General features: G+C 37.8%; 1 protein-coding gene across 1 annotated transcript in view; it reads right to left on the minus strand.

Moving 5' to 3' along the window:
- Window positions 1-12,363, minus strand: part of LOC126461608 (protein KIAA0100) — a 320,706-nt gene that overhangs the window by 121,593 nt on the left and 186,750 nt on the right. The window contains exons 18-21 of the mRNA XM_050096009.1: window positions 8,046-8,218; window positions 7,668-7,832; window positions 7,340-7,540; window positions 6,971-7,164 (exon numbers count right to left, since the gene is read on the minus strand). Coding sequence (XP_049951966.1) covers window positions 6,971-7,164; window positions 7,340-7,540; window positions 7,668-7,832; window positions 8,046-8,218 — 733 coding nt within the window. The remainder of the gene's footprint in view (window positions 1-6,970; window positions 7,165-7,339; window positions 7,541-7,667; window positions 7,833-8,045; window positions 8,219-12,363) is intronic.

Raw genomic sequence — 12,363 nt, forward strand, 5'->3', positions numbered from 1 at the left:
ACACACACACACACACACAAAAGCAAGCAAGCAAGCACATACAACCGCCAACTCGAGTACCTCGGGTTGGAATGCAACTATCACGTGGAATGCAGGCAGCAATCTGGAGGGTCCGAGAACAGCCAAAGATTTACAATATTTCTGAAATGGGGCCCCTTGAGTGTTTGAAATAGGATGTCAAAAATTTTAAAAAATGTAGATTTTACAAAAATAAGTTCTTTTGTAGTGTACATTTTTCTGATGAGTTTGATGCATAAATACATATGTTCAAGGAAATGTAAGACTTGTTATTTGGTCTTAAGCGGGCCAAAGTGCAGTGCCACACCTCTTCACACAGCACTCTTCTAGTGCACGTCACTGTATTTAGCTCTGTGGAAATCACACTTGTATACTTTGTAATTGAAGCCATCAAACCTATATTCAGGACAGTGGACATTAAAATGTCCTACGATGCCTCTCCTGCTCCCAGTCGGCAAGTTTGACATCATTATTTGGGAGAATAAGGACTCTTCAGAAAATTGTCACTCTTCATTACCTATTAGCTATTAATTTTCTCTTTTGTGTGATGTAAGATTAAAAATATGAAACATAAAACCAGTAAAGACAAGAGACAAGGAGGACAGTACACATTTCTTCATTCCTTAGGTCCCAGTATTTTTTTTATCTCAAATCTTGCTACAGCTTTACATGGTGTGCTGTGAAAGAATCTATTACCTCATAAAAGTTCCCAAATGTTTTTCCTACATAAAAAATCAAAATGACATTGCCTAATACTGAAAAGCTGTTAATACAAATAGTACAAAAGACTGGTGTGGTTTCTCGATTTCTATTTTGTCATTGTCTGCTAGATATAAGAAAATAGGCCTTTCCAATAATGCACAAATTGTAACAACACTAAATAAGTGAGACTGTTTTGGCACAAATAGCCATTTTTACCTGCCTCATTTACATAAACAACATGACAGAATATAATTAACAACGTATCAATATCAAATGCATATTAGTCCTACTACAAGCAAAAAGTTTTATGTTAGGAAAGAGTTTCACATTTCATTTATATGCTCCAGTTTCTCAAGCATGAGATCAAAAAGTAGTAGTAGTACAAAATTTTTATATGAATTTAGAATTGTCATATTCTTCCATATAATTTGTAGGATGGCCCCGTTTTCTCCATTCCGTTGTAACAAACACTCTTGTAATCACTAATTCTGTAACTACCCCTGTCAATTTCAAAATTATTCTTCGGTTAACTTCCCTAACCCTGCGAGAATCACCGGTTTCATTATTCCACATTTATTTTCTGGTTTAGCATTATTACATGTTCGTACAACACATTTTCTGTGCTCTTCCAAGAATAGAACTTAAGCAGCTGCTAATCAGGTACTGTGCAACTGGCCCGTATTAGTGCAGAAATCTGGCAAAAATTTTCTGTCAAAATTCCATTTTCTTATCATTTGCACACCCAATCAACCACATAAACAAACAGTGATTGGCATTGACCTGTTCAGATTTTTTTGGCTCAACTTGTATAGCCCTGTCCCCTTTTGTCTGTGGGAAAGCCTTTTTATTTCTAGATGCAACAGGGAATCCCCTGGCAGAAAATCATGTTCACTATGCACATATGCAGAAATCAACTTATGATTCGATTCATTCAGACATCAACTTAGAATGTCTTCAAAAACCAACAGGGATGTGTTTCAAAGTCATTCGAATAATTGATAGACCAATGTGCAATGGATGCAAGGTGCTTCGTGAAACAATGTTTTTTTTCTTCAAGAATATGAATTTGGCACTCCCTGAAATTGCCACCCGGGCAGATACCCCTGTTTACTGCCCCTCCCTCTCCCCCCTCAAAGATCCAGGCCTGGTTGAGGAAGGGGAAGGGATAGTACTGTACAGGTGTGGACAAAGATGAACGCTGTTTGGTGGAGCCCGAGATGCTGGAGTTGGCAGTCTTCTGTGCATGAGATGCATTTGTTTGGTGTGTGTCTCTCTTTTACTGATGAAGACTGTAGCCGAAAGCTGTATGTAAGTGTCCTTTAATTGTGCCTGTATCCAATTTGACATGTCTTCTTTAAGGCAAGTAGCAATCTGTCATTTCCTACATTGTTGACATTCCTACGTGGAGTTTCCATCATTTGATTTTTACAGAGCATATACAAGTTGCTAAAATGAAAACAAATTAACTGTTCAAGTCTGTTGTGCAGAATGCATTTAATGAGTTAACCACTGCGCAACATGGAGCCAAGTCTAAAAAAAAATCAATATCTGTATCATTATGAAGCTTCAAGGTTTGTATTACTATCACAAATTTGATTTATAATGAGTCTATATTGAATTTAAATTATTTATGAAGGTTTATTTGTATTCAACTTTAACTTTATTGTTACAACCTGCTTTCATGTGAGTGACAATGAATCACATGCTAAATTTTAACAAACATTTGAGTTATACATTAACAAAGAATTATGAACAGGTATCATCAATTATTATTGGTTGCTATTATAAACGATAACTAGCCAACTGCCAACATTAAACCCTCCTCACTAGTGATACAGACAGATAGCAAGACAATGCCACATAACAATTTTGCAGTAAAAAGAAAATTACAAAAATAAAGTGTTACAACAAAATGATACAACCCTCTTCATGATGTTACAAACATTAAGAACTATGTGAGCTGCTTTGAACTATGGATCATATTGTCAACAGAGATGAGGGAGGGTGGAAGAAGATAAGTACAGCCAGAAGTTACTGAGAGATTCTAGAAATGTTCAGTCAAATTAACATCAACAGGTCTCATTAACCATTTTATTCCTTACATGTACATGTACTCTACATACATTATCATTTTTAGCACAGTTTCTCCACTTTGCTCCTGAGCAACTCACTCAAAATATTAATTCTGAATATCATATTCACACTTCAGACCAGGCATGTTCCCATGTGGTATCACATGACGTCCCTGTACATGCACCAAACCAATCTGCAGCTACATATTCAGCTTGCTCTATAATAGTAAGACACAAAAACTGGAGTGCGTACATAATACCTGTCTAGAGGGAAGGAAGGAACAAAGGAAGGATTAAGATTTGGTTTTAACATCCAGGTGACAAGACCATTAAAGATGACACACAAGCTTGGATGGGGAGGAATTCTATCACGTCCAGTTACAAGTCACTGTCCTTGCATTTATCTTAAGCAGTTCAAAAAAACCACATAAAACATTAATCTGGATGGCCTAACAAGGATTTCAACCACTCTCTTTCTGAATGTGATTCCAGTGTTTTAACTGTTATGCCACTTTAATTGGGCAACGAAGATCAAAAGGGGCCGGAGGTGAAGAGGATCCATATGTGAGAAAGATAGATACTCTCCCACACAATCAACATACATGTGTTCTACAGTAATGTAAACATACTTTTCTGCAAAACTGGATATTAACATACAAAGTACTGGTAGCCACGAATAATAGTCAACTGGTTGATCACATAGATTACAGCTGCTGTTGCAGTTTCACTAGTAATCAGCACTCAATTAGTAAATGTAATTGATTTCATGTGATACTTCTATTTTGCCAAGCAGTCATATAAATCTGTATGCAGTTATCAGTAAACAATGAAAACAGTGTTGCACTACTGTAATGCATTTTGTGTTAACTATAACTTCTTCCAAAGTTAGGAATCACTTAGTGACAAACAACAACCTCCTTTCATGCATCATTACATCATTTACTTGTTGGGCGATGGGTTACTAACATCTATTTTAGTCATTTTCACTTGCTAATGGCCAACTGTGTGCTCTGTAACACAGTTGAGCATGTCTAAACAATGGTGTTTTCAGTATGCAATAATGATGCAAAAGCTACAGTAATGAACTTACTATGCAATCCTTCTTTTATATTAATGCTTTAATATTTGATTTTTTTTCCTGAACTCTGCAAATTTCTTTCGATTTCTTGATTTATGTGGGGCAGTGTATGTTTAATCAGATTATGCCACAGTGACAGAGCACTAGTAATAACAAAGCTTTGGAAGCTACTTGCTAAGCCACTCTGCATTTAGTGAAATGTGATTAGCTACAGATATACGGACAAGTCACATTGATGTGACCATCTGTCAAAAGCCTGAATAACCACCTTTTGCAGTGTGGATGTGCAAGAAAAGAGTGACTGAGGCTCTGGAAGGTACTGACAGGATCCCATGCTGATTCTAGTGCTGTCGCCAGCTGCGCTAGGGTTCTTGGTTGAGGTTCCGTGAAGGGAACAGCATTGAGATGGTCCCACAGATACTTGATTAGGTTTAAATCTGGGGAGTATGGTGCACCCATCCTGGTGCTCTTCAAACTGTGCATGTACACTGTGAGCTGTGCAAAACATTGAATTGTCCTGCTGGTAAATGTCATTGTGGGGAGGAGAAAACAAATTTGCATTTAAGGGTGGACATGGTTCCCAAGGATAAATGCATACATGTATTGATCTACTGTGCCTTACCAAATGATATCACCAGGGAATGCCATGAAAACATTCCCTGGACCACGATGCTACCTCCTCTGGCCTGGACCCTTCTGACAAATGTTGCAGGCCCATACATGCCAACGGCCATCTATCTGATGGAGCATAATATGTGATTCATCTGAAAAGGCCACCTGTTCCCACCCAGTGGATGTCCATTTGTGGTATTGGCATGCAAATTCCTGCATTCATCACTGGTGTAACTGCTGTGGAGACCCATATTCAGGAATGGGTGCTGAATGGTTGTTGAGGAGGCACTATTGATAGCTCCTTGGTTCTTATGGGCAGTCAGTTGCTCAAAAGCTGCACAACGATTTGCCTGTACACGTCACTGCAGCCATCATTCATCACCATCATGTACAGACCAAATTGAGGTATTTTGGAAATGCTTCCACCCTTGATCCAAAAGCCAATGACCTCACCTCTTTTAACACCAAATAAATCACTCCATTTTCACAATTCAACAATGACTGCACTATTTTCCATCTCCCCTCAACACACTTGAAATATGTCCACTGTTAGTGCTGCCTCCTGCCATCTGTGAATGGTTACTGCATGTTGTCGGCGAACAAAGGTAGTAGTCACATTAGTGTGACTGGACCGTGTAATACCAAAAGCAAGTTTCACTTGACCAGCTTTTTTTTCATCATAGGTGCTTCACTTACCTTCTTAATCACACATGTATATCTTATCTGTGTGTAATATCGAACCTGTTGAAGAACAGATTATTTTGTTCAGCCATTCCCTTGGAACATGTCACTGAAGTTCATTGTTTAATTTATTTTCTTCTCAGAAAATTTGTTGTAGTTTGTTATATAGTTCATTATTTAAAAGTGTCACATATTTTATCTAAGTTCAACAGTTTTACGCTGATTTTCACTTAAATAATTCCTCCCATTTTAGTCCTATTCAAACATTAACAACTATCATCTTTGGAAACCAGCTGAGATACTCTGTAGATCCACTAGTTTGAAACCTCTGACCCTACAAAAATTTCACAGCTGCACATATTTTTCTTTGTACTTGGTGATGACACAGTAGCCAGAGCCCAATTTGAACATAAAATCATAAACATTGTAGTATACCACACCAGTGTCATGTGTGTTTTCTTTCATAATGAATAAAATATTTCAATATTTCATGAAGCCTATGACAAAAGTATTGACACAAAGAGCATATATTAACAAAATAGAATTCCTGACAAGAAAGGAGAGATAATCTTACATTATAGAAGCAATATCTTGATCATGAGCCATTTAAATAAAAGCAGCAATTGTTGGATAATGGCTTCACCTAGATATTTCCATGGAGGAAGATATTCAGTTACATGCACCCATACAGCTTCTGCAGCTTTCTAATGTCATCTACCCTTTGCCTCGACCTCATGGTCAAGTGATTAACATTGCTGTCTCTAGATCGCAGGGACCTGGTTGGAGCTTTACTTCACTCAGAAACTGGGAATCTGTGTTGTTTTAATCAATTCATTTCATCTTCATCGATACTTCACCAGTCCGGTGTCAGATAGAACGATTTGCACCAGGTGACTGAACAATCCTGGGCGGTGGGGTCTCTCAGCCAGTAATGACATATAATCATTTCATCTACATATTTCCCATTAGCTTGCCATCTCAGTATTTTCCTAATTGGTTGTGATCCAGCAAAGTACTATCTTTCTTCTGTCCATTTAACTGTCTGTATGTCAGACACACACATCCATTTCATTTTCACTACAGCCATAACACCTCCCAGTCCAGTCTGTTCCTGGATCCATTTGTTTGATTTCTAGTCTTTGCTAGTAACTGCCAACATGTGTGTCTCCATTACTCATTGATGCACTCTCAGTTTGTCAACTGTTTTGCATTAAAAGTCCTAGCATCAGAAATGCTAATACTACTGATTGTAAGCTTCTCTATTCAGATACATCAGAAGATTGACACTGAAAACCCTATTTAATTTACTAAAATCACTCCACACCATTTTTAATCTTCTGTTTATTTCTTCTGCTGTCAATGTAATATACTGTTGAGTTATCATATTACACACAATATTCCTAAGTTTAAATTTCAACTGTGGTTAAGTTCACAGTCTTTATGTAATTATTGAATGTAGCCATTTGCACTGATCACTGATGAATTTTCAACAGCCATAAGCAAATGCAAGCCAACTGAGGAGCTACTTGATTGAGAAGTAGTGGCACCAGTCATGAAAACCGACAATGTCTGGGTGAGTGGTGTGCTGACCACATGCCCCTCTATATCCACATCCGCTTAAGGGCTGAGGGTGACACGACAGCCAGTCGGGACCATTGGGCCTTCATGGCCTGTTCTGACTTTTTTGTAAAATCTTAAATCTATATACAGAGTGTGTATTTGGTAATTATGAGTTATGAGAACTAAAGAAGTTAACAATCCAACAACTTAAATAAATGAAAAACAACAGATGAAAGGTAAAGGTTACCTGGTTGCTGGAATATTCTGGTAACTTGTCTGGAGCACAGGGCATGACTGAGTGGTGATCATTTGGGTCAGACAAACAAACCCAGTTTAGTTTAGCACTGAGTTTCAGATTGGGTAGGTGAAGTAATCTGCAGTCATCATATTTGGAAGCTGTTCTTACGTACACATTGAGCTCACCTTTGAAGACGACTTTAGCTGTAACAAATTGTGAATAAAAATATGTTACTTTTCTTCATGTTTATCATCTGGCAATTAAGAATTCAAATTTGCCTGAATATGATAAAATAATGATGGAAGTACTAATGAAGATAAATAAATACTAAATATCTGAAACAAACATAATTGTACTCGTAAATAATTTCTCTCTCACCATTTGTCCAGTCAATAGCCACATCACTCCAGGTCAGCTCCATTTCTTCAGTTGTGTTATATGGATCTAATGATGCATGTAACAACACTGTCAGTTGTCGTATGCACATTGTAAGACGACCATGAAACAAAAGTCTCATCTTATCCCAGAATGGCAATGGTGGACTTGGATCTCGAGAAGGAGGAAATATTTTCTCAAGACCTTTGCAAGAGAAAATAATATGCAAAGTAATTGTTACAAAAGTGCCTTATGAAATAATTAGCTTCACATCAATTACAATCAATAACCATTATCATATAAAAGGAAACAACCACTAAAGAGTCCTTACTTAAGTTACACTGAGCTATAACAGGTTCCCAGCATGGTCCAAATGCATAACTGAAATGTTCCACTTCACAGTTGAAGTCATGGTAGAACTTGAGAGATGTCATGCTCCTCTGTACAGTTGTCTCTCCCCAAGGATCACCAAGCCGTATGACAACATCACGTTTTGCTGGAAAGTTTTATCCCAGTAAAAAAAAATTATTTACAGCAAGTAGTCATATATTTTGATCTATAAAGCAAATCAAAATGTAAATAAACTTAATTACAGACCACTGATGATGATATACCTCAATAAAGTGAAACGCGTCTGGCGAAAAAAATCAAACAACGGATCAAAAATACTCTCATGAAAAATTTAAAAAATCTTTACAGATTAGTTTACCACGTCTTGTAGCTTCCTGTTCTGCCCCAACCAGTTGTCCCCAAATGTGGAAGTCTCTGATATCCAACCACGGCTGTGGAAAGTCACGCAACTGGAACTTCCATTCTTTACAGCTGGCACAAATTGATCGACACCACAGAGTTGTAAATTCAATTCCCTCTTCTGGCCACGGACTGAAAATTAAAAAATAAACTGGATAAATAACACAGTAACAGAGAAAACATACAGAAATGTGTGTAAACAAAGGAAGGTGAACTTCATTAGCTTTACACAGAAAATAAACAAGAATGGAACAATGTATATTACAACAGTTTTTCCACTAAACTGAGGTCCTTAGTTAACTCACCAAAAAAGTGATGTAAATTGGTGCACTTATTATCATGACTGTGTTACAGGAAGTCAATCCACAGTACTTGAATGTGCAAGTAATTTAAAGACACGACACATAGTGACCATAGTGTCATAACCACTGATATAAGGACAATAAATGAAAACTAGTGAATAATGAACACAGCAGAAATTGAAAGGGTGGGATTTTAAGAGACCAAACTGAAATGGACATGTTGCAGAAATAGCTTCTACCAAGATTTCCAAGTCGAAGTTTCAGGACGCTTTTACAGAGAAGCTGCAAAGCTTGAAAACTGTAGAAGGAAAACTGTACTAAAATACAGGAAGAGTCACAGAGGATCAGCACTTGGTGTGGTATTGGCAGTTGACAAATGTAATGTAGTTCATGTAAATGAGTACAAAGACCCATTACTGTATTGTATCATTACATCGTTGTAGAACACTCAATGGAAGCAGTCAGATCCATAAAAAATCTAGGAGTATACATAAGGATGATGACATAAACGTAACAGCACATAAGGCAGGCTGAGATTCATTAGAAGAATCCTCAGAAATTGTAGTCCACCTGCAAAAGAGGTACCTTAGTGATCTCTCATATGACCAATACTTTAATATTGCTAGTCAGTCTGGGACCATTAGCAGGCAGGTCTGACAGAAGAAATACAGAAGATCCAAAGAAGAATAGCCCATTTCATTACAGGTTCATTTAGCAAGTGCTAAAGCATCATCGTGATGCTCAGCCAACTCGAGTGGCAGAAGCTCCAAGAAAGGCATTCTGCATCACAGTGAGGTTTACTGTTAAAATTCCAAGAGTGTATGCTTCCCCTACAAATATATCACAGAAGCACACAGAAACAAAATTAGAGAGATTCTGCAAACCATTCGAATTTGGAACAGTAAGTGGGAGGGAGAGGGAGGAGGAGGTGGGAGGTGGGGGAGGAAGCATTGGAACACAAAGTACTCTGCACCACGCATAGTGAAGATAGCTTGCAGAGTATAGATGCAGATTCAGATGGAGAGCACTTGCCTGGATACATGGAACTCATGGTGCATGCCCTTACTGAGCACATTTAGTGGATGCAAAAAAATCACAGCGAAAGAGACATCACAGGGTCATACATAAGACACCTGGATTTAAAAATAAAGAAGGCTAAATGTATACCAGCATCATAAAGAAAGATAATTATAGAACAAAGCTTTGAGAAACTAAGAAGGAACACTGGAAACATTTTCGGTATGAGCAATTAAAATGACTTATGGGCATCAGCCATACAAACTACTACTGCTTTCCCACCATTCTGTCTATTCTTCACAATGGAATAATGACAAATGGCTGGAGAGACTCATCCAAATATTTACTGAACACTGTCTTTCCTGACAACACCTCAAACATGTACAACAACTGTCAATCACTACTCCATAACCAGATAAGTTTGATGTCTTACTGCCATTAGATCTGGATGAAATAATTGAGAGAGTTGCACTAAAATGTGGCAGACGCTGGGACCAGATAGTATCCCTGTGGATGTGATAAAGAAGATAGCATTCCTATCATATCTGTTTAACCCTTGAGTGAGAGCACCAATTTGCATAACATGATCGGATGTGCACAGCATTTTATACACATGTAAAGAATAGCTGCCTTTGCTTTACCACAGTAAACATGCATGAGGCAAATCACAGGTTAATCTTAGCTTAATTAAATGATGATAAAATAAACTTACATTTAATGAGGTAAATCACTGTTTAATTAAACAACAATAAAATAAACCTTCAATCATCTCACTCTGCTGCCATGTACAAATATTAACCCACAGTAATGACCCACACAAAGCATTTAACAGCACAGTTGCATCAGACCCCTGCCAACCACTTATTTGATTACTAATTATCTCACCTAGACAACTGCCTCAATGTGGGCCTGTGTTGATATCTCGGAGTCTGTGTCTTTTCCTAAACTGATTATAAATATTTTTCTCAACTAGAATACTCTTTATATTACTTTACTGCTACCAATTTCAATATAAGACAACACAACTTATTAGTGTAACAGTATTATGAAAAGGATTGTTGCTGCTCACCATAAAGCAGAGACGCTGAGCTACAGATACACACAACAAAAAGACTGTCAGAAAGTGAGCTTTCGAACATCAAGACCTTCGTCAGAAATAGACAACACATGCACTCACACACACGCGCGCGCACTGTTATGCACACTGTTAGGCACATGCACGCGTGCACGCGCACAACCTCCATCTCTGGCAGTGTGACCTCAGCAGCCAGAGACTCGAGTCTCTCTCTCTCTCTCTCTCTCTCTCTCTCTCTCTCTCTCTCTCTGTGTGTGTGTGTGTGTGTGTGTGTGTGTGTGTGTGTGTGTGTGTGTGTGTGTCTCCAATGAAGGCCTTGTTGGCCAAAAGCTCACTTTCTGACAATCTTTTTGTTGTGTCTAGCTGCGACTCAGCATCTCTGCTCTGTGGTCAGTAGCAACCATCCTTTTCACAATATTGCAGTTTATTACTGTGTTATAGCTCGCATCACGTAAGATGGCGCTTCTGCGCATAGAGGCGGAGCAGTGAAGGGATGAGAACTGCGCATATGCGGCAGCAGAGAGTGGGCAAACAAAGTTCACGTTGCTGAACTGCATTGCTGCGGACAACTGTCAGGCTCATTTGCCTATGGTACATCATATTATATGTTCAGATCTATGAGGGGAATAGTAAATATTAAAACTAATTTTGATCAGTCATCATGAGAGAAATATTAATTCACGTCTTGACGTCATTGCGTGCACTGCTCCACAGATTTACCCTGCATGACATCGGGAGGCAAGAACAGCTGACACAGCTTGTGAAGATGTGAAGTACAATTTTTCTCAACATGACAATTGTCTAATGACAAGAGCATTGAAACTGCTTGCAATAATTTTCATTTATTGCTATTTGAACTGTATTATAAGTAAAAATTTAATACACAACAAAATTAACTTCAAGCACAAACCAAAATCATTATATTTGCTTGCCAACTGCTTCTACTCAATAGAATTTTAAAAAATGTGTATAAGGTGTGTGTGTTGATGTGTTTGTAGTCAAGTGTAATCACTGTGCACAAAAAATAAATAGTGGTAGAAATGACAAATGAAAAGACTATCATAAAAAAGGTCAGTAAGTCATAATTTTTTGCAGTTAACAGACATTACGAGTGTGGACTAACTCATCTGCGAGTAACTCCACGGACTGATGACTGATCACATCAAAAACGACCGATATCTCGACAAGTAACATTTGCAGTCAATTTAGGACCTTATTCAATTCATGCTTTGAAAATGGCAGGGGTTTAAATGTGGAAATATTAGACTTTTTATGAATTTATCCAGCTGCATTGTCACATGTTATTAGAGCATACAACATGGTAGGAGAAGCACGTAACTTCTCCTTGGGCAATATGCTGAACATTATAACCTGCATAATTCAAAGGATACAAAGTCCTAATCAAAACAGCTGGGAAGTTCTCATTATCATGTACGCAACTGATATGTTGACAAACGCACTTTTTAAAACATGAGTCTTTAAAACTAAGTAGTATAATTAATTTGTTCCAAAGTCCGAACAACCTGATTATAAATTTACAATGACAGGTTCAGGGCTCTATCCATCATCACTTCCGTGTCAAATTTTCCTTTCTGAAGCTTTTCAGCACGCAGCACAGATTGTGTCGACGCTACAGGTGGATGGTTTTAACAACGATGTTTTAAAGTGCTACATGTGAATGATGAATGCTTGATATCACAAAAATGTATTACAGTTATGCAGGTGAAAATTAACTTCAATGGTAAGTACTTTGTCAACACAAAGACTTTTAAAAGACGTTGGTTCCTGATGTGTTAAGAAGAGAATTTTTAGTTCAAAGAAGTGACAAAGGTGCAGCATGAACTACATCCCATATAAAGCTTGATGATGATACAAGAGGAGGA

Source organism: Schistocerca serialis, chromosome 1 (assembly GCF_023864345.2).
Source record: "Schistocerca serialis cubense isolate TAMUIC-IGC-003099 chromosome 1, iqSchSeri2.2, whole genome shotgun sequence".
In the NCBI taxonomy this organism is placed as follows: Eukaryota; Metazoa; Arthropoda; class Insecta; order Orthoptera; family Acrididae; genus Schistocerca; species Schistocerca serialis.